The sequence below is a fragment of the Camellia sinensis genome, chromosome 2, assembly GCF_055761805.1.
Source record: "Camellia sinensis isolate YWXY chromosome 2, ASM5576180v1, whole genome shotgun sequence".
NCBI lineage: Eukaryota > Viridiplantae > Streptophyta > Magnoliopsida > Ericales > Theaceae > Camellia > Camellia sinensis.
In genome coordinates, this window is record NC_138962.1 from 110451462 (window position 1) to 110474945 (window position 23484).

The 23484-nt window shown below is 34.7% G+C and overlaps 1 protein-coding gene across 1 annotated transcript; it reads right to left on the reverse strand.

Annotated features, from left to right (window-relative positions):
• Positions 1 to 1292: 1292 nt before the first annotated feature.
• LOC114304662 (23 kDa jasmonate-induced protein) lies at positions 1293 to 20598 on the reverse strand. The gene is given in 4 exon segments (XM_082913576.1): positions 1293 to 1747; positions 2054 to 2210; positions 2212 to 2491; positions 20548 to 20598. Coding segments are annotated over 3 exon segments (639 nt in total). The 5' UTR covers positions 2481 to 2491; positions 20548 to 20598; the 3' UTR covers positions 1293 to 1534.
• Positions 20599 to 23484: the final 2886 nt, after the last annotated feature.

A 23484-nucleotide genomic window follows, 5' to 3' on the forward strand; every position in this document is an offset into this window, starting at 1 on the left:
ATTTCTTAGGTATATCTGTTCAATCTTTGCCTCATGGTTATTTCTTGTCTCAAGCTAAATATGCCACTGAACTTCTTCATAAAGCTGGTTTGACTGATTGCAAACCTTGTTCTACCCCTTTAGCTGTTAAATCTTCTCGTTCTGGTGGTGATGATCTTTCCTTTTTCAATCCTTCTCTTTACCGTAGTCTTGTTGGAGGCTTACAGTATCTTACCATTACCCGTCCTGACTTGGCCCTAGCTGTTAATCAGGCCTGCCAGCACATGCATCTTCCTACCAATGCTGATTTTCAAGCTGTAAAACGCCTCTTGCGATATGTGAAGGGCACTCTTCATCATGGTCTTCATTTTACTTCTGGCCCCTTTTCTCTTCATGCCTTTTCAGATTCAAACTGGGCTGGTGACACTGTTGATCGTCGCTCCACTTCAGGATACTGTGTCTATTTAGGTCCTAATTTGATTTCTTGGAGTGCTAAGAAACAATCTATTGTTTCTAGATCTTCAACTGAGGCAGAGTATAGAGCTTTAGCTAATGCCACTGCCGAACTCACATGGTTGCAACAACTTCTCAAAGACATGCACATCTCTATTCCTTCTATTCCTGACCTCTGGTGTGACAATCTATCTGCTATGGCCTTGGCTACTAATCCTGTTTTCCACTCTCGATCTAAGCATATCGAAATTGATTGTCACTTTATTCGTGATAAGGTTGTTGCCAAGCTTATTAATTTGCAGTATGTGCCTACCACAGATCAGGTGGCTGATATTTTCACTAAACCTCTTCGTACCTCTCGTTTTCAGTATTTGAAAGACAAGCTTCTTGTGCTCCCTTGCCCCATCCGCTTGCAGGAGGCTGATAAACTTCTACCTGTAACTGACTTAACTGCTGTAACTGATTCTGTAACTGACTCAACTACTGTAACTGATGACTCAACTGAATTTCAGCAATCAAAGCTACATCAGACACAGCAGCTCTCTACTTCCCTATTACCACAGACACAGAGAGAGTCATTAATAGATCCTCTATCACAGTCATGTGTGACTAGCAGTACTCAATATCATATCTGTAATAGTTGTAAAGTTTGTTAGTTAGTTATGAGTATTTGTTAGTGAGTTAGTTAGCAAGATTGTGTATATAATCTCTTGATCAGTTGTAATCAGTGAATTGAATAAAAAAAAATAAAAATATCTTCATCTTCTATACACCCACTAGTTTGATTTAATCTTAAATATAACCATTATAAATAACTTAAAAACATCTTTCGAAAATTTGCATGATTGGCACACAACTGAGAAGGGGAAACCTTCTCTTCTTTATTGAATTCATATGATAAAAACATTACATTTAGTTACCAGCCATTTCAGCACATGATAATAACATTATTTATAATTATAACATGCTTACTAATTTAAAAGGGGAAGCTTCCCATAGGGAATTTTTTTTTATTACATACAGCCATATGAAAGACATTAATACTGCACATACTACTCCAAAAGATATGATCAAGTATGACTGGGTTGCAGATCGCAACTTCTTAGGCCTTGGCTGTGTCTAGTGTCGCTGTTGCATCCACAAGGACGCGGGTTTTCACATCATTACTAGGAGTAGATGTCATAGACGAGAAGCAACCTTTCCATTCACATGCACTGGTGGTGCCAGATTTGCTCACCTCTTCATGGACATGATCCCAAGTAGAGTCGTTGGAGTTTGCCTTATAGTGACCATGTTCAGCAATCTCAGTAAAGACCTACACGTATAATTAAGATTTTTTTCTAAAAAATTATATTCAAACATATATAAAATGATCACATGTGATATGTGCATATACTTTTTGAAATTTATATTGATCATACTTTATTTATCATCTCATATATCGCATTGGGAACAAACATGAGTGGTGGGTGAGACCCCATGAATCAATATAATATTTGACACGTAATACAATAAACAAATAATAATAAGAAAATATGATTATCCGAACGTTATTGATTTTCGATTACACTAGCAGTAATACAAGAAGTAAGAATTCAGAATACCTAGGTAAGGTATGTACCTTATTGTCCTTATTGGTTGGGTTGGACCAAGAAAACATCCAATCACAGGCTTTCTCATCCTTGTTTGTGCCCCAATACACAACAGCTCCACACGATTCACTACGTTTTCCAGAAGTTCCCTCGTGCTTAAACACACTGTACTGGCCATTGTCTATTTAATTTCCCAGAAAAATCATGTTTGACAGAATACGTTATAGTGCCCCCAGTCGCATTGTAAATACTTCCAAGCGTGATGACTGCATCACAATCACACTCTTCCATTTTCAGGTTCTCCATATACTCGAAAGCTTGAGCTTCGGCAACATTTTTCTTAATGAGAGCCATGTGTGCTTTATCTGTGCGTGTTATTGTTGTCTTATTCAGGTACTCAGGCATTCCCTTCAAAGTTTCCTCAGTAATGGGACTTCCGAACACTATGTGCGCCATTGTATAATTTCCTACAAATACATGTGTGTTGTTCATTCGTTGGTTGTATAATATTTATTTTATTTGTATAATATTCAGGTTCTCACATATATATTTATTTTAATGCAACAACACTTCAAATGGAAAAAGAGATTATTTCATAATGCCATGGAGTTGGATCTACCAAATGATAAGAATGCTTCTGAGATTCAAGGTGAAAAACAGTCGGATTGAACGGATAGATAGAAGCAAGGAAATTTATTATTGGATAAAATTCATTTTATCTCCTTATAGTTTAAGGCTGAAGCATTTTACCCCGGTTAATAGAAAGATGTGAAATTATCTTAATACCCCTCTCATCTTCTATCTCTATTTTGTTTCACTTATTTTATTTTTCTCTTATCTCTTCTACACATAATTTCTAATTTAAACAATCGGCGTCGGACAATCGCAGTCTCCGATCATGTACAGGGGGAAGCAGTCGGCGTCAGAGGCGACGAACGTGACGAAGCGCCTTCTCAAGAGCACCGGCGTCGGACAGATCGTCCACACTCTCTCTCTCTCTTTCTCTCTCTCTGTGACAGACCTCAGATCGTCCACTCTCTCTCTCTATGTGACAGATCTCAGAGAGATACATGTATGTGACAGTCCATTTTTTTTTTCTTCACCGTCTGTTGATGATGCCGATCGTCTATTTTTTTTCTTCATGTATTTGTCCTTTTTTTTTTTTGGGTTTATGATTTGTTGATAATTTTGTTGAAATGGTGATGTTGATGATTCTGTTGATGATGATGATTCTGTTGTTGTTGTTGATGGTGGTGTTGAAACAGATTTGGGGGGCGGGGAATTTTCGGGGTCGGGGAAACCCGATCCCCATTAGGGGGCGGGGATGGGGATGGTGGTAGGTTCCCCGTCGAGAATCGAGGCCGAGGCCGGGGAGATTTTCACAATCGGGGATCGGGGACGGGGAGGGTGATCCCCGGCTCCGCCCCGCCCCACCCCACCCCGTTGCCATTCCTATTCGGAAGTGTCATTCTCTTTGAGTATAAATCCAAAAATTATCCAATCAGCGTCATTAGAACCGGCTACGAGTCTAATTTCTTACATTTTTAGCTTTGTATTGATTGCTCGTGTTTATTAAGAGAACCATTAATTTCTTAAAGTACTGCAGAAAGCAACATGTTTGGATATAATTAATTGTAAATAATTGTTTTGATAAGCAAATCGAGTAAAACCAATTGGGTTTGAAACTTAGGATATATTAGTTGATATCTGGAGGGTTTTGGAATTTTTCGAATAGTGTGGAGTGGGCTTTTAATTTTCAAAGTTAGCGAATAGATTGGGAAAACTTGTTTAAAATTTCATTTTATCTTAAGTTTCAATTTGAACCCATGTCTTGGGTGATTTGAGACCTTCAAGAACATGAGCTTATGTATTATTTAATAGTAATAGTGAGTTTGGTTGAGCCGTGATAGTGCGCTTAACTTGGGTTTATTTAGTTTCTTATTCTTTTTAGTATTCTTGAGTTACTAGTGACATGTAGTTTTCGTACTTGGTTCAGGGCACTAGTTGGACTTTTCTATTCGGTTTGAGGATTATATTATACCATTTTTAGGTAAGTAGTTGCATGCTACATATTTTTATAAATGTTCCCCTACCCTGAATTGTTGAAAAATTAAATTGTTGTTTCAGGACTAAACTATTTTGATAAATTGTTATATTATCAATGGAATTAAATTATTTCTGAAACATGTGTAAACTTGACATACTGTAAACTATTTGTTATGGTCTCATGCTTATAATGGTGAACTACTATGTTTTACGAAACTGAATTGTATTGATTATTCGGATCATCTGTATATAAAAGTCCAGGAAAATTGTTCCACTGTGTGTGGTGACTCTGACCACTAGGGAACAGATCCTAGTTGGGCTGTGATGACTTTAGTGCTCAACAATTGTAAGGAAAAGACCTGGGCTAGGCAAAGTGACCTTCAATCGGATTGTCTTAGAGAAAAGGCCCGAGTTGCCACCTTGAGGATGACTCTTGGTTCAATATTGGATCTAACAGGCTTATTGCCTTGAGAACTGTGTGGCATGTTACTTGTTATTCTTGGTACCCATAAATTTTTTGATGATTATGTTGTAATTTGTTTTAAATGGAGAATGTCATTTGTTATGTTCTTAGGAGATATGAGTATTTTTAACCGTTGAACTGTGGAACCTTCTTTTTGAAACAGATTATGTTTATCAAAACTATATGGCAATCTAGTTTTTGTGATATATATCTTATTTTGGAATTGAACCCTGTTTTCAAAACTGTATTTACTATCCATGTTGCTATTGAGCTATCAGCTGACTTAGTTGTTTATCATTTCTAGGTGTTAGGACTTATAGTGGACTCATGGCGTAGCGGGAACTCAATTGCATGGACCTCTAGGACATTCGTTATTTTGTTTTAGCTTTGTTATGGCGGTTATGTGCATTCATTGTGATTTGATTTTATTTAGAATTATTTTATTTTGTGGACGGTTTGTATTTCATTTGGTATATTTTTTTGGAAGTTGGTTATGGCTTGTTTTACCATTTATACTTGTGACATGTCACTGGATTGAGTTTTGATTTATTTATTTCTTGGCCATTGTCACATTTATTCTTTGTGATTTTAGGTTCATGTTTAGACTTACGTGTGCCTTAGGCTAAGTCTTTGTGGGCCACGGCTAGCCATGCCTGGATTTGGGATATGACAATTTAGGTGTTACCTTCATCCAAAAATACCAAAACACGAGTATTCAATTGAGCCGGTAGTGACCATGACATAGTGAGGGACTTTAGGCATCAAGCCAATATATATATATATAATTTATATACACATTGTATATGTATTGTAAACATAATGGAATCAAAGAACTATTTTGGATTCATCAAGTATTATGTAAAATCAAATGGAATTATGGAATAAATTTTCATAAAGAATTTAGATTTTTGAGATCATTTGCCTTGATGGTCAAGTTGAAGAGAGACGATGGTTGCGGGACGGTCTAGAAGGGAAGACGGGCCGGCTTGAATGGTTGGACAAAAGAGATGAGGCAACGACGATGGTTTAAGAAAGAAAAGGGATGACAACTATGGTCAGGAGGGAAGAGGAATGCTTGGTTAGGGTTTGTAACATTATTAGCATTTTCAAGACTTGAAAAGAGACGATGAAGAAGAGGGTATAAATGTCTTCTAAAATTTTATTTCACATTACTTTTTTTTTGAAAAGAGAACCACTTGCAAAATTGGTGAATGCATTACACTCTTTGTTAGTTTAGATGAAAAGTGTAACAGTAGCATTTTAGTCTAAAATCATAAAGGGTTGTCTACCTATTTCTGAACCATAAGGAGATAAAATGCTCTAGCCTTAAATCACAATAGAGTAAAGTGAATTTTACGATTTATTGTATGTAGGGAGAACTAAAACTAGTAGTAAATGAATATTTCTAGGTGTTATGGAAATTTAAAGTATTGTGTTGGGTGTAGATTTAAATTGATGTATTGTAGTTATATATAGAATGGATCTTATTCTCATATTGCAATTCTAAATAAAATTATGAGCAAATTGTCCGAGTATATATATGTAGCACCACGGGTAATAAATTTATAGAAATAAACTTTGCTACAACACATACATTCTAAATATTGTTAATTTTTTATGCTAAGTTTGACGCAATGTTTAATTATAGCTATTATTTGACAACTCTCTTTGCTTCTATACATATGGCATTTCTATTTGACATTTTGTGAGAAAAATATAAATAATAATATTTGCACTATTAGAGGAACATTGCTAAAATATAATATTTTCATAATACTCATTGTTAAAGATAACAATAGTTAATCATTTAATTGTTGAATCATTAGAGATGCTCTAACACACATTAACTTCGAAAAAATTAATAGGGAATTTAAAATCTTGCAATAAAATTTAATATAAATTTTATATTAATGATAAAGAAAAATAATTAATCTTATCAAAATGATGTAACATTAATATTTTTAAATTCATAAACTATTTTAACGAATTGTTTGATTTAAAATGGACATATATAAATTTATCATGTTATTTTGGTTAAATTTTTTATATTTGTATATTACAAAGGAACTTACAATTATTTGTTATGAAAGAAATGATATGTCAGCACTAAACAAACGAGTATATAATAATGACACAAAATATGATAACAAAATTAAAGATCACACATAGAAATAAGGTAAAGTTTAATACATAATTTATACATAAAAATATTTTAGAGGAAACTACTCACAGAAAGAGTGTTTGAAGGAGTACTCGCTTGTTCACACAAAACAAACACACTATAGACCATACTACAAGGGTCTATGTACAGACTTTACTACACGGATTCGAAATAGTGTTAAGTCCGTGGATTTTATTTGGAATTGGATAAATTACACTCACATCCCCTAAAGTTTAGTCTAATTACATCTCATTCCTGACGTTCTAGAAATTACATTTCTACCCAGGTGGTTAATAGTCTCATTTTACATATCCCCCTACTTATATGAAAGGCAACAACTCTTAGTAGAAAAACAGAGAAAATTACATTGAAAAAAAAAAAAGTAAAGGAACAAAAAAAAAAAAAAAAGAAAAAAAGAAAGAGGATAGAAGAAGTAAAGCAAAGCAAGAAAAGAGAGTGCATGTGTTCAATGTCTTCATTCCGTCTAAATAATTACAATGATAGGGGAGTTAGTGTAATTTCCCAAACATCAGGGTATGATATGTATTGCAGTCAAATTCCAGGAGGTGTAAGTGTAATTTATCCTTTGAAATTTAATATAATAAATATTATTATAAATAAACTCTCCGAAAATGTCATAAATAAAAAGAAAGAAATGATGATAAAATCATAAATTAATGGGGAATTTAAAATCTTACAATAAAATTTAATATAAATTTTATATTAATGATAAAGAAAAATAATTAATCTTATCAAAATGATGTAACAATAATATTTTTAAATTCATAACTATTTTAATGAATCGTTTGATTTAAAATGGACACATATAAATTTATCTTGTTATTTTGGTTAAATTTTTTATATTTATATATTACTAAGGAACTTACAATTGTTTGTTATGAAAGAAATGATGTGTAAGCACTAATCAAACAAGTATATAATAATGACAAGTATATAACAATGGCACAAAATATGATAACAAAATTAAAGATCACACAAAGAGATAAGGTAAAGTTTAATATATAATTTATACACAAAAAATATTTTAGAGGAAAATACTTACATAGAGAGTGTTTGAGGAGACTACTCGCTTGTTAACACAAAACACGCACACTATAGACCCTACTACAATGGTCTATATGTAGACTTTACTACACGGATTCAAAATAGTGTTAAGGCCGTGGATTTTATTTGAAATTGGATAAATTATGTAGCACTCGTGTCTTTTAAACTATTTGAGAGTGTATTAAATTTCTTTATTTTCATTTTGGGGGTCTTTGGAGTTGTTGTATTTTGATTTTGGAGAAGTACGATTAGATTTAAACTTGTTGGGATTATTCGTTCGCGCTTGTTTACGTTGAAAAGTTCATTGGAAACTTGGAAAATCTATTCTGGTGTCGACACTAGCCTTCTTGAGGGTCGACACCACCTTGCTGCCCTGTCCTTAGTGTTTTTTCTGATTTTTACGGTCGACACCAGGGGCTCTAAGGATCGACCTTTCCCTTGCTGTTTTGTTCTAGGTGCATTTATGAAATAAAGGATCGACACCACTGGTTCTAAGGGTCAGCTCTTGTCCTCTGCACACATTAATGTCTCAGTTTTTCCTCCTGAAAAGTCAACACCACTGTCTGAAGGGTTGATCCTTGTAAGTGAATTTTCAGATTTTTTGGTTCGGTCTTGAGCTTTACTTTTTGAGAGTTTAATTTATTCTTTCCTTTGACTTTAGGGCTATTATTCTACCAGTATAAATAGACCTCAAACACACTTTTCTCATTCACTTTTTAATTTTTTTTTTCTCTCTCTCTCTCTCTTCCCCCTTTAACCCGTAAATCCCTCTATCTCTCTCTCTTAGATACTCAACTTTCTTACATATATCTCTAGATCTACTTGGTTAGAGGCATCTTTCCACCTTGGTCATTTAAGAGAGGTTGTAGATCTCATTAAGGGCTTTCTTTTGATCAAAAAGTTTCGCGGTTTCATCGACTTTTGTTTTTCTTCGAGTTCTCCTCTTCACTTCAAGAGGTAGGGTCTATTTCCTAAACTCACTATGATTTCGGTAGTAGATTTATGCCGTATTTTGTTATGTATATTTGGTAGTCATGTGGTATGATTTTTTTACCCTTGTTATTTGTTATTTCAAAAGATCTATGGATTTGGGTGTTTTGGGTTAAACTTAGGGTATGGATCTTGAAATGTGAAAGAAAGATTTTTCAAAAGAGTTTTTGAACAAGGTTATGATTTTGTAAAGTGAGTTGACATATGTTGACATGATGGCTTTCCTTTACTCAAAAGTGATTTTGAAAGAAAATGAGGTTTTGTGAAATTGGGGGATTGTTGGGCTATGATTTGGCTACTACAATTATTTTTGGTAATGAAAATTGCATATGGATCTCTAAAAGTGGAAAAGCCCCAATTTGTAGATAATCCATACATGATATTGTTTTGGGAGTTGGATTGATTTGTGGTAATCGGTTTGGTTAGAAAGGAAATAGTTGTGGGATTTTGGAAATGGGTGTTATTACTCTCTTGAAAAATATATCTATACAGTTATCTTTTGATTATTGTATTAGAGATAACTGTTTTGACTATCGATAGAGGATAGCATTGCCATGCATTAGAAATTGCATGTGGATTAGGCAATTTGAAATCATTCATATTATGGAGCATGTAATGGATTTTAGAAATTGAAACTATATGTTTTAAAAAGAGGTTTTGGAAATTCTTACATTATGTTTAGGAACATTTGCATTGTTTTGGAAAGATAATATTTTGAGTTACATGTATTGTACTATTGAAAAGGGTAAATGAAATGGTGAATCTGGGAGAAAGTTGTTGTTACATCAACTAAGTTAGCCTGTGTGTCTAGTGTGAAAGTCTCGAAAATCGCACGTATACATGGGTGTCGATCCCGTGGATGAAATTTCTATGAAATGACAATAGTAGTGCTTGTACAACCTACGTTTACATGGGTCCTGGCTTACCGTTTCCTCCAGACGAAATTTTCGAGAAAGGTTGTATTTGTTTTGGAGATTTACCCATTTATTTACTATTATGTTGGTTCCGGCCCAGAATGTTTGGAATATGGTTTTAACAAGATATTTGCTGTTGTTTAGCGATGTATTTGTATTTGATTTAGCAATGTATTTGCTAGTTGGTATTGAGATACCGGGATTGATTTTTGGAAAGGAATTTTATATCAAATAGATGATTTGAACTCAGAAAACGTTTTGATTAAACGTAAGGTTTTGGTAATTGGAAAGAAAGGATTTTGTTGAGTAATCAAATGGATTTTGGAAATGCATTTGGACATATTGTATATATGTATTGCATCATGATTATTTATGTTGGTCGAGCATGTTTAGTTTTTGAAATATTCTCTGCTGGGCTTTATGCTCACCCTACGTGGCTGAAATGTTTTTCAAGTGTACATATGTGGATGCGGACTGTGATGTGAAGTTATGTTCGAATCGTGTAGGGTGGTTCAATTATTTGTAGGCCATGGGCCATTTATGTTATTTATTGGCCATGTGCCATTCTTGTAAGGGTTACACCCTTGTGTATGATGTAAGCCTCAGGGTGTTTAATATGATTTTATAACATATGTACATGTTTTGGTCACCGAACATCCATCCGACTTAGATCTTGTATCTAGGAATGTATAATATTGGATAAACACATATATTGTGTGGCTATATAATATTCATTTGCATGAGAGTTGTTATCTATTGTTCATCGTTAAGTGGTTTATTCACGTGAGTCAGACCTTGTTAATTCAGGGTGTGACAACTTGGTATTAGAGCTAACCGGGTTTGAAAACCTTGGGCTCGTGGGAAGTGGTTAGCCACAGTAGGTTTATCATGCTCGGTAAGTGTAACAACCCTCACCACTGATTACCGTTAAACATTGATTACCGATGACTGAATTGGTTATGACTGATAACTTAACTGATTACGACTGATAAATGAACTGATTAAAGTACTGAAACGACTGACTGAAAACTGGAACTGAATTGATTGAGTATATGTTAGTTAAATTGCATTCTATCTGTTTGACTGTATGAATATTTGTTCATGCTTATATGTTTAAACTGCTAATTGAAGGCCTTATCGGCGGCCGAATTAGAAATTGATTGGTGTTTTATGATCGTCATATTTAATATGATTTTATGGTATAATTATCTGAAAACTGATTAGGTATGATTAAATTAGATTAAAATAAGCCAATTAAAGAGTTTGACGTAATTACACTTTTGCCATCTAGTGGGGCCTTTGTTTACTCATATTTGAAGCCTTGTGTATGCTTTAGCAAAACATTTCCTCAGCCTTGTTTGAGCACTCAGCCGAATTTAGAGAGAGAGAGAAAGTGAGAGTCTTGAGTTCACTTGTAGAATTGCTTGGAAATTGAAGGATTTAGAGCATAAGATTGCATAGTTGAGCTTGTTCATCTTGCATTCAAGACTTAAGGTAGCTCTATTGTCTTCTTGTTCATGTTTTGAGTTGTTCTTGCATGATTCATGCTTCATTGTAGAACTAAGTCATGTTTTGGTTCATTGTGGTTGAATTGAAGCTTAATTGTTGCATGCATGTTGCCATTCTTGAAGTTTTGAGGTTGTAGTTCATAATACCTCACATGCATGTCCATCTTTTGGTCATACTTCTTGAGCTCATCTTGTTTTTGAAGGTTTGAGCTCTTTTGAATCAGCATTGAAGCTTTAAAAATGATTTAAGGTCATGCATGTCATGTTTGAGGATTGTTCTTGGAAAATGGTTTGAAATTGGGTTTGAATTAAACACTCTTGGGCTTTGATTTCTCAAATTGAGTTTTGAATCATGTTATTCCATGTGTTTATAAGAGTTTTCCAGAAAATGAGCCCAAGAGGATCGGTTTTGAGTTGTTAACAACTTGGTTTTGAGCTTGAAGGTGCAATCTGGAATTTCCAGATTTCGCACTTCCGCTCGAGCGGGTATAGTGACGCTCGAGCGTAGAATTCGAGCATCCAGCATCTCTGCACTGTTTTGCAGTCCGCTCGAGCGGAATATTGGGCGCTCGAGCGGGGTCATGTCTCACGCTCGAGCGGGCGTCGAGCAGAGATTTCACCCATCCAGTACTTTTACAGTACGCTCGAGCGGGAAAGTTTACGCTCGAGCGTGTACCTTTGTTTCATGTCCGCTCGAGCGGGGAAACCTGAGCTCGAGCGGGACTCTGTTTTTCTGAAAATACTTTTAAATGTACACCTTTGCATCCTCATCCCATTCTAGGCATTCTTAGGCCTAGTTTAAGACATCTTATTGAGGATATAGATGTAGAACACACCGAGGCCCTCGGGATTAAGTTATTATATTTCCCAACTGTGTAGCTTAGTGTGTTCAACCTGTGAACTGTGTAGGGTTGGCGACTGGGGAGACACGCTCTAGCATACTGTAGCCCAAACTCTGTGAGTAACAATTGTGTAAAGATATGTTCAACTGATTATCTTTGAATACTGAACTGTTTACTGAACTGATATTGTTTACTGAATGAATGTATGTCCTTTATTTCTGAACTGTACTGTGGCATCCTTAGTACCTACTGTTTACTGTTACTGTTACTGTTACAGAGATCTCTGTCGGTTCCCTCGTGGAGCCACTACTGTTTACTGACTGATGGCCATCATTACTGTTCGGTCTTTTAAGACCTACTGTTACTGATATGCTAATGGATGTACCACATATGACTGTTTACTATACTGAGCAACTGAAATACTGATTGAAATGAACTGTTTTCATTACTGTAAGGACATTCATTCTAAACCCCTTTACGCTTTATGTTATTCACTGGGCTTTAGCTCACCGCTCATATATATATGTAGGTGTTCAGGCACCAGACCGCAGCTAGGAGCGTCAGGGTTACTCCAGTTTTGTCAAGCCAGCCTTTGTGCCTCACCGCGAGGTTCCGAGCCTATCGTGCTAAGGGTTTAGGGGTGTTTTAGAAGTCCCCCTTCTGTACTGTCTTACCGTTTTGTAATAACTGGATGAATTGTATAGACTGACTGTTTACCGTACTGTTACCAAGGGATTAGGTCCCTGTGCTGTGTGACTGTAAATTCTGTATAGACTGTACTGTTTGTATATGTGAATGCATGAAAAATCTTTTGGCATGCAGACTGTCACAGCTCAATGGACACTATTTATTTACTGTATTGGCTTCCGCCAGGCCCTGTACTCTGTTTTACTGTACTACTGTTCTACAGGCCTTCGGTAATCTCGGATTACTGGCCGGTTACGGTGCTAAACCCATAGGGCCGGGTTTGGGTCGTGACAGTAAGGACATTTGTATGCTGTGTGCTAAGTGATAACATGCTTATATGTTGCATTTTGTGTGGGTATGGTGTTGGGACTCATAGATATTATTTGGTGTCTAGTTAACTAACTTGGAGGTCTTGTTAGAAACGTGCTTGATCAATGTTGTTTCTAATGGGAAATCTAAACGAGCGCTGGAACGGATAACAATCTTTGTAGACTTAGCACGATTATGTGTTATGTGTTATGTGATGTGTGATTTGAGTTGAGCCTCAATGTGGTTGTTCAAATAATCGTTATGTGATTGTGTTAGTATTTTGGGAAAGGATACCAGTGTTATGTATCCTAGGTTATAGGTATTCTCTCTTTTATAGAGACGTATGGAAGAAAGTAGTGAACTTGGAGTGGGTACCTCGGTGTGCGCTATATCGATTATGTATTAGCGTTGGTTGTGAGTTGGCATTGGTTGCCTTGGTGGCGGTTGGTACGTCTTTGAAAGAAGATAGTGTTTTCAAGTCCTTTGTGATGACATGTGAGGGTTGGGTTCTGATGCTTACTTGGGTGGTATCGTGTATGTTTGGTATTGGTTGGTAATCTTTAGACTAGTACAGTTTTGGAGTTAGTCATGACCTTGGTTGGTCAGGTGTAAGAGATGTAGTGTCGTGGTTTGACTTCCCTTGAGGTTGGTGAAGTTAGTTGTGCCATTTAGGCCATGAATTGTTCATTATAGATGATGTATGATTGGTTGAAATAGGAGTGGTTGTTTCCTATAGTTGGGTGAGACAATTGGTTGAATACCAGGTGGAGTTATCGTTGTTGTGGGAAATTCGATAAGGCATGAGATGTATCAGGAGATCGTGGATGGTGTGATTGGTTTTGACACTACAAAAAATTAAGGTTTTAGATACCAAAATTAAGGGACACAATTATTTTTTAGGGACCAATTATTTTTGTTGCGAAAAGTGTCATTATTATATTTTTAGTAACGAAAATTGGACATTTGTGATGAATTATTATCTTTTTGTGACCAAATTTTTTGTCTCAAAAAATAAACCATTTTGAGACCAAATTATTTTGTTCCTAAATGTGTATTTATTAGTGACATTTTCAAAATTTTGTCACTAAAAGCCTTATTTTTGACTTTTTGGGACGACCTTTTAACGACTGTCCTCACGACGACAGAAATTGGTCCCTAAATGTTTTTTGCAACAAAATTTTCACTTTTAGAGACCAAAAAATTTGGTCTCTAAAACTCTTATATGCTGTAGTGTGAGTTAGTGTTTTGGTGATGGGTTGTCGCAGCGGGCTGGTTTGGGGTTGACCTAGTGAACTAGTTTGGTGTGTAAGGATGTATGCAAAGGTGGAGTATTCCTTTATTCTGGGTATAGAGAGACTTAGGATTACTTGTGTTTTGAGAATAGCATATACTTTCGTAGGGTATAGACTTGTACCTTAATGGTAGGTGATGATAGCGGATCATTGTATTATTTGGTTGATTGTTTCTTGTGAAGGGTTGCTAGTTCCTTATCGTAGTATTGGTTGTTAGTGTTTGGTGGGTGGTGTGTTCTAAACACCTTGTGTTGTATTTCGAGCAATGGTATTGCGAACGTTTCCTAAGTTCTAGAATTATTTATTGTATTTGGGTGTGAGAGTTGTGTATCTCAATTCTGGTTAAGTTAAGAGATGTTTTCGGAAGGGTTGGTTGGGTATGTAACCTATGGTTAGTGCTGACCTATGTGTAGGGTCACGGTGATTTAATGTTTATCGGTCGAGGTTTGGAATGACAGTGAGGAGATGATTGTTTTCAGAGATGGGTCGTGTTTTGGCTCACGTAGTGTTCTAAGTTGGTTGAGAGAGTAGTTGGAAATGTAGTGTTCTATAACTCGGGCAGAGGTGGTTGAGAACTTCTTTGTTCTTCTATGGAGTTAAGATAGTATAATTTTGAAAGCCTTGTAAGTGTCATGTGTATGTGTCGGGGTTTGGTTCAGGGTAATTGTTCGGTAAGTATTAGCAACTAGTAGATTGACTAGGGGACTTAGTGTTTTGGTTGTACTCGTATAATGGGTGATGGGATAGAATGTGGATTAAAGAGTTGACTTTATTGGTCATTGATGGATGGAGGTGTTGTGTTTACTTGTTGCACTGTTTGGGTTATTACGTGGTGTCGGTAGCGTTGTAGCTTGGTACAAGAGGAAAAATATGTGAAACTCGTTGTTGTGAGCGTGGTCGGATTGTGAGTACATGGGCAGAATGAGGGCATTAGTGTTGAGATAACCCACTTGGGGTTAAGGGTGAGATGTTGTGTAGTAAGTAATGGGTTGCTTGCGTGGTGTGTATCGGTGCATAGTTGGGGGTTGTTCAATAGTGTATCAAAGGGGTTGGTCATGGGACTGTCCTAGGTGGTTGCCATGGTGTGGCAATAGTGTGTCTAGTGTGTTGCTAAGAGTGGTCAAAGTTTAATAGTACTGGGTCACTTTGGTTTGGTGTTTGTTATTTGGTTTGGATAGTGGAACTCCAAGTGAAACAGTAAGATTGTGTAGAGTGATTGGTGTGCTCCATCAGAGTTGTTTTGACCTTATCGGTCCTTGGGTGCGTGGTGTGAAAGGTTGGAGTATCTATTGACTTAAGGGAGTGTGTTGTATTTTAACTTGAGAAGTCTATTTCGGGCTCAAATGTGAAATGAGGATGTGCATGCCACATTGGCACATATATGATGGGTGAGTTGAGAACCAGAGTACTGCAGGTTAACTTTGAGGAATCTGGATGGATTCAACGAACATGTGAGGTCGTGTATGGAACTCCATTTCAGAGTTAGTGAGGTTGGGCAAGGTGTTGGCGTTGATGATGGGTTGTGTGATCTTAAGTGGTATGTTGGTATATGGAGACTGATGCAGGATTGTGGTGTTGGATAGTTGATTGGTTAGTGTTTGAGTCGGTTAACATATAGTCACCTCGAAAACAAGTTGGAATTGAGGGATGTGTAATTGAACGGTGTCATGGTGTGGCATGTAAGTCTTGTATGGACAGTTGGGAAGTTATTTTGAGTTTAGGGTAACCGGTTTGGGGTTACGGTTTGGAACTTTGGTCTTATGCTGTGCTTTTGCGTCACTATGTGATCAATGGATGTGAAATTTCTTTCTCGTGTTATTGTGTTGTTGGCACTTTGGAAATTTTCCCAGGGATTTTTTTTTATAGTGGGAATTGGTGTTGATTTTGTGGTGTCACCACGGGTGTGATGGATTTTATTGGGTGACAGTGTTGTGAGTCACCGGAGGAACGAAAAGGAATGATTTTGAGGAAAACAAAAATTTTCTTTTGATGTTGTGGCCTTGGATAGTCCTTTTAAAAAAAAACTAAACCGGTTTTGGTTGGAAATGTAAGTTTTTGGGTTAATTAAAAAAATAAAAAAAAAATGTATTCAACCAAAAAAAAAAAAAAAAAAAAAGAAAAAAAGGAAAAAACAAGATAATATTTTGAAAATGAAAATGGTTTTGTGTTATAAACAACATGTATGGTGTTAGAAAGACGGTTTTGAAATCTTTGGGATTTTGTTGTTAACGGTTGAAAATGTGTTTGGGTTGTGATAGTATGAGCTTGAACACCTTTTGGGAAACCAAAGTATTTTGAAACAAATGAGAAAAATAAGGAATTTTCTTTAACCTAAATGGGTTGTGATTTATTTTGTATTTGGGGGACTTGTTTTGATCTAACCTGAGTTGCTAGCTATGTGGTATGTGTTTATTTTTCACGAGCTTGAATTTGTCGGGCATTGATGTGCCATAACGTTATTAGGATTAATCTTGTTTTGTTTTATGTTCTTGTTCTACGAGAGAGTTGACTGGGAACCTTGTGTTCGAGTAGCTTTCCTTGTCTGAGTGTAAGGCACTCGGTAGCTATTTGAGTATTGTCGGCGGTTGAGGCGTAGATCATGTCTTTGGTCTGAGGAGTTATTGTTGTCATTGTTGTTATGGTAGTTATTATTTCTTGTCTTGTAGACCACATCGAGTTATGTGGATCGAAGCGTCATCAGTGAAGTTTTCTTACCATTTTTAGTGTTCGGGTGTCTTCGGAACCTCGAGGTCTTGGACCAAGACGTATCCCCAGATAGATCAAAGCTTGGGTTAGCGTTACGTTTCTTTTATAGATTGGGTGGCCTTTTTGATTTTGGTGTTTCTCAAATTTTGGGGACGAAATTTCCTAAGGTGGGGAGGTTGTAGCACTTATGTCTTTTAAACTATTGGACAGTGCATTAAATTCCTTTATTTTCATTTTGGGGGTCTTTGGAGTTATTGTATTTTGGTTTTAGAGGACTATAATTCAATTTAAACTTGTTGGGATTGTTTGTTTGCGCTTGTTTACGTTGAAAAGTTCTTTGGAAACTTAGAAAATCTATTCTGGTGTCGAAATTAGCCTTCTTAAGGGTCGACACCACCTTGCTGCCCTGTCCTTAGTGTCTTTGCTGGTTTTTAGGGTCGACACCAGGGGCTTTAAGGGTCGACCTTTCCCTTGTTGTTTTGTTTTGGGTGCATTTTGAAATAAAGGGTTGACACCACTGGTTCCAAGGGTCGACCCTTGTCCTTTGCACACATTAGTGTCTCAGCTTTTCTTCCTAAAGGGTCGACACCACTGTTTGAAGGGTCGACCCTTGTGAGTAAATTTTTAGATTTTTGGTTCGGTCTTGAGCTCTACTTTTTGGGGGTTTAACTTATTTTTCCTTTGACTATAAGGCTATTATTCTACCACTATAAATAGACCCCAAACACACTTTTCTCACTTTCTCTCTCTCTCTCTCTCTCTCTCTCTCTTCCCCATTTAACTCGTGAATCCGTTTCGCTCTCTCTTAGAAACTCAACTTTCTTACATAGATCTCTAGATCTACTTGGTTAGAGGCATCTTTCCACCTTAGTCCTTTGAGAAAAGTTATAGATCTCATCAAGAGCTTTCTTTTGATCCAAGAGTTTCGCGGTTTCATTGACTTTGGTTTTTCTTCGAGTTCTCCTTTTCGCTTCAAGAGGAAGGGTCTATTTCCTAAACTCAATATGAGTTCGGTAGCATATTTATGCCGTATTTTGTTATGTATAGTTGGTAGTCATGTGGTATGATTTTTTTTACCCTTGTTATTTGTTATTTCAAAAGATCTATGGATTTGGGTGTTTTGGGTTAAACTTGGGTGTGGATCTTAAAATGTGAAAGAAGGATTTTTCAAAAGAGTTTTTGAACAAGGTTATGATTTTGTAAAGTTAGTTGACATATGTCGACATGGTGGCTTTCCTTTACTCAAAAGTGATTTTGAAAGAAAATAAGGTTTTGTGAAAATGGGGGATTGTTAGGCTATGATTTTGTTACTGCAGTTATTTTTGGTAATCAAAATTGCATATGGATCTCGAAAAGTGGAAAAGCCTCAATTTGTCGGCATTCCCTACATGATATTGTTTTTGGAGTTGGATTGATTTGTGGTAAATGGTTTGGTTGGAAAGGAAATGGTTGTGGGATTTTGGAAATGGGTGTTGTTACTCTCTTGGAAAATATATCTATATGGTTATCTTTTGATTATTGCATTAGAGATAACTGCTTTGGCTATCGGTGGATAATTGTATTGCCGTGTGTTAGAAATTGCATGTGGATTAGGCAATTTGAAATCATTCATATCATGGAGCATGTAATGGATTTTGGAAATTGAAACTATATGTTTTAAAAAGAGGTTTTGGAAATTCTTACATTATGTTTTGGAACATTTGCATTGTTTTGGAAAAATAATATTTTGAGTTACATGTATTGTACTATTGAAAAGGGTAAATGAAATGGTGAATCTGGGAGAAAGTTGTTGTTATATCAAATAAATTGGCTTGTGTGTCTAGGGTGAAAGTCCTGAATACCGCGTGTATGCAACGGTGCCGATCTCGCAGACGAAATTTTCGTGAAATGGCAATAGTAGTGCTTGTACAGCCTACGTTTATATGGGTCCTAGCTTACGGTTTCCTCCGAACGAAATTTTCGAGAAAGGTTGTATTTATTCTGGAGATTTACACATTTATTTACTATTATGTTGGTTCCAGCACAGGATGTTTGGAATATGTTTTTAACAAAATATTTGCTGTTATTTAGCGATGTATTTGCATTTGATTTAGCAATGTATTTGGTGGTTGGTATTGAGATACCGAGATTGGTTTTTGGAAAGGAATTTTATATTAAACAGATGATTTGAACTCAGAAAACGTTTTGATTAAACGTAAGGTTTTGGTAATTGGAAAAAAAAGATTTTGTTGAGTAATCAAATGGATTTTGGAAATGCATTTGGACATATTGTATATATGTGTTGCATAATGATTATTTATGCTGGTCGAGCATGTTTAGTTTTTGAAATATTCTCTATTGGGTTTTATGCTCACCTTATGTGGCTAAAATGTTTTTCAGGTGTACATATGTGGACACGGACTGTAATGTGAAGTTATGTTCGAACAGTGTAGAGTGGTTCAGTTATTTGTTGGCCAGGGGCCATTTATGTTATTTATTAGTCGTGTGCCATTCTTACAAGGGTTACACCCTTGTGTATGATGTAAGACTCTGGGCGTTTAATATGATTTTAAAACATTTGTACATGTTTTGATCATAGAACATCCATCCAACTTAGATCTTGTATCTAGGAATGTATAATATTAGATAAACACATATATCGTGTGGCTATTGTACATCATCCAGTGGTTTATTCACGTGAGTCGGACCTTGTTAATTCGGGGCGTGACAAATTACACTCACATCCCCTAAAGTTTAGTCTAATTACATCTCATCCCCGACGTTCTAGAAATTACATTTCTACCACTATGGTTAATAATCTCCTTTCACAAATTCCCCTGCTTATATGAAAGGTAACAACTCCAAGTAGAAAAACAGAAAAAATTACGTTAAAAAAAAACAGTAAAGCAAATGAAAAAAAGAAAAAGAAAAAAAAGACAGAAGAAGTAAACAAAGCAAGAAAATAGAATGCATGAGTTCAATGTCTTCATTCCATCTAAATAATTACAATGATAGGGGAGTTAGTGTAATTTTCCAAACGTCAAGGTATGATATGTATTACAGTCAAATTTCAGGAGGTGTAAGCGTAATTTACCCTTTGAAATTTAATATAATAAATTTTATTATAAATAAACTCTCAGAAAAATATCATAAATAAAAAGTAAGAAATGATGATTAAATGTCATAAATTAATGGGGAATTTAAAATCTTACAGTAAAATGTAATATAAATTTTATATTAATGATAACGAAAAATAATTAATCTTATCAAAATGATGTAACAATAGTATTTTTAAATTCATAAACTATTTTAACGAATTGTTTGATTTAAAATGGACATATATAAATTTATCATGTTATTTTCGTTAAATTTTTTATATTTATATATTACTAAGGTACTTACAATTGTTTGTTATGAAAGAAATGATGCGTAAGCACTAAACAAACAAGTATATAATAATGACACAAAATATGATAACAAAATTAAAGATCACACATAGAAATAAGGTAAATTTTAATACATAATTTATACGCAAAAAATATTTTAGAGGAAAATACTTACAGAGAGAGTGTTTGACGGAGACTACTCGCTTGTTAACACAAAACACACACACTATAGACTCTACTACAAGGGTCTATATATAGACTTTACTACACGAATTCGAAATAATGTTATGTACGTGGATTTTATTTGAAATTGGATAAATTACACTCACACTCCCTAAAGTTTAGTCTAATTACATCTCGTTCCTGACGTTCTAGAAATTACATTTCTACTCCTATGCTTAATAGTCTCATTTTACAAATACTCTTACTTATATAAATGACAAACAACTCCTAGTAGAAAAATAGAAAAAAATACATTGAAAAAAAAAAATTAAAGCAAAGGGGAAAAAAAAGAAGATAGAAGAAGTAAAGCAAAGCAAGAAAAAGGAGTGTATGAGTTCAATATCTTCATTCTGTCTTAATAATTACAATGATAGGGGGTTAGTGTAATTTCCCAAACGTCAGGATATGATATGTATTACAGTCAAATTTTAGGAGGTGTAAGTGTAAATTACCCTTTCAAATTTAATATAATAAATTTTATTATAAATAAACTCTCAAAAAAATATCATAAATAAAAAGAAAGGAAGCTTTTTTATTTTTTATAGAATTTCCTACAAGTGGAAACAGAGATGGCAGTAGTCCCTTCCCTCTCTCATGTCTCTTTCCTCTCCCTTTCTCCCATCATTCTCCAAATTAACTTGATACTAGTTTCACTAGTTTGACCATCACCATATTATCTTTTTTACTCTCTGAGTCCAAAATTAAAGATCTAGCTTTAGATCTTTTGACAGTTCAAAAGTTGATACTGAATAACGTGTTTGTTTTATATTATGTGACCACTACACCTTTAGTGTTTTATTTTGACTAGTAAAGGTGAGATCTTTAAATTCTAAATTAAAGATTGTGGAGCAGTGGAGTATTGAATAAATTTGGTGGCTACTTGGATTGAGTTTTTTTTTTTTGTTTAATTTTCTTAATTTTTAGTTTGTTGGTGTAATAATTCTTCGTATGTGGACCTTTTCTCCTCCTCTATGGAGATTTGAATCATTCATTCTATAAAGATTGTTTACTCTTTTTGAGATCTTGTAATACTACGGTACCGGATGAATCCAAACTTTTATCGATTTTGTAATAAAAATTTTCGTCCTTATAAAAAAAATAGTTTACAAATATGCAAAATTATTATTATTTTAAAAAAAAATTGGAGAAATACTTTTCTCCCTGTCAAATTGGAATTGGGTGTGAATTAGATGGTATCATGTCAACATTTTTTTTTTCAAGTTGAAGGCTCAAGGTACCATTTGATTTAGTTTTTAAATTAGTATTTGGATAAAAAAATTAAAAAATATGTTTTATCTATCAATTTTTAAAATTATTTTTTCTCTTCTCTCTCCTCTTTTTGCTAGGTAGTTTAAAATTTTGTGGCTCAAATGACTCAAATCACTCAAAACGACGTCGTTTTGACAGATTTTGAGTGTAAAACGAAGTTGTTTTGATAAATTTGAACCATTTGAGCCACAAAATTTTGAACTATCAAATATTTTCTTTCTTTCTACTAATCTTCTTAAAATTATTTTAAAAATTTATAACCAAATAAATTTTTAATTTTTAAAAGAATCTAGATATCATGAAGGATAATATACATATCGAGAACTCATTTTCAAGAACCCGCTGCATCATCAAAGAGAATGAAGTGTCCCCGTCTGCACCAGTAGATAGCGTTGGAATCCAGACATTCCAGAATTTGCTCCGACCATCCATAGCACCGAATCTTTTTGTGGGGTGGTGGGTCTGGGGGATGGTGCTAAAATTTTGGCCCTGTTGCAATTACGAAATTAGCCCTTGTTACTTTTATTTGAATGCCGTGTGTCTTAGCCATTGAGAGTAAGATGGTAATTTAACTTATATGTCTACAACGGGACACGTGGATTGGAGATTCTCTTGTTACAGGGGTAAGGGGTATGCAGAATTGCTTAATTTGTAGATTATCTTCTCATTATATATATCAACAATGATTCATCCCACTAAAAATATCATCACTAATAGCACTAATGCATTAAAAAAGTAAAAAAAAAAAAAAAAAAAGCAACTCCAAGACCAAAACATCACATCATTAATGGCGGGACCCACTGCCACCTAATTAGTGGGAGCACTAATTAGTGCTCCCAAGCATTTTTCTATATATATATATACATGGCAATATATATACCATAAAAAAAAAAACGTGTGTATTATATATTTAAATATAATTTTTATGATTTTTAATTATAATCTATTATGGTATTAGTTATGATTTGATTATGATTTATTGTAGTGTTGGTTATAATTTCGTATCATATGCCCAAATTATAATCTTTGTAATATTTGATTATTACCTGTTATGATTTTCATTATGACTTAGTATGCTGTTGGTTATAATTTCATTATGGTTGTTATTTTGATTATAATTGAAAATATCTTTGTTATGTCTTTGCTTATGACCCTTAATTGTAACTCATTATGATATTAATAATGATTTATTGTGATTGTTATTTTAATGCTGACCATAAAAGTCATTAGTTATACCTCGAACGATATTTGGTTATGATCTAAAGTGATTTAATTATAATACTTTATTAACGCCACAAAATGTCATAACTTGAGAAAATGCTAAGTACACAATGCACACTGTATATAATCTTATCAGAAATTGTGTAAATTTTTACAAACTTATATAAGTCATCTCACAAAAATATTTTAGTTTAATACAAATTCATAGAGGTGAGTTAACTTAAATATTTCTTTTGTGTGATATATATAATGTGAACTTCAAGAATTATAAGATTATAGAGATTTGATTGGAGTGAGACAACGTTGATTTAATTAAAGTCAAATTTTAAAAACAAAACCAGCTAATTGGGGTTTTACACAAGTGGATATTTACAAAGAAAAAAAAGATTAGAATAAATAC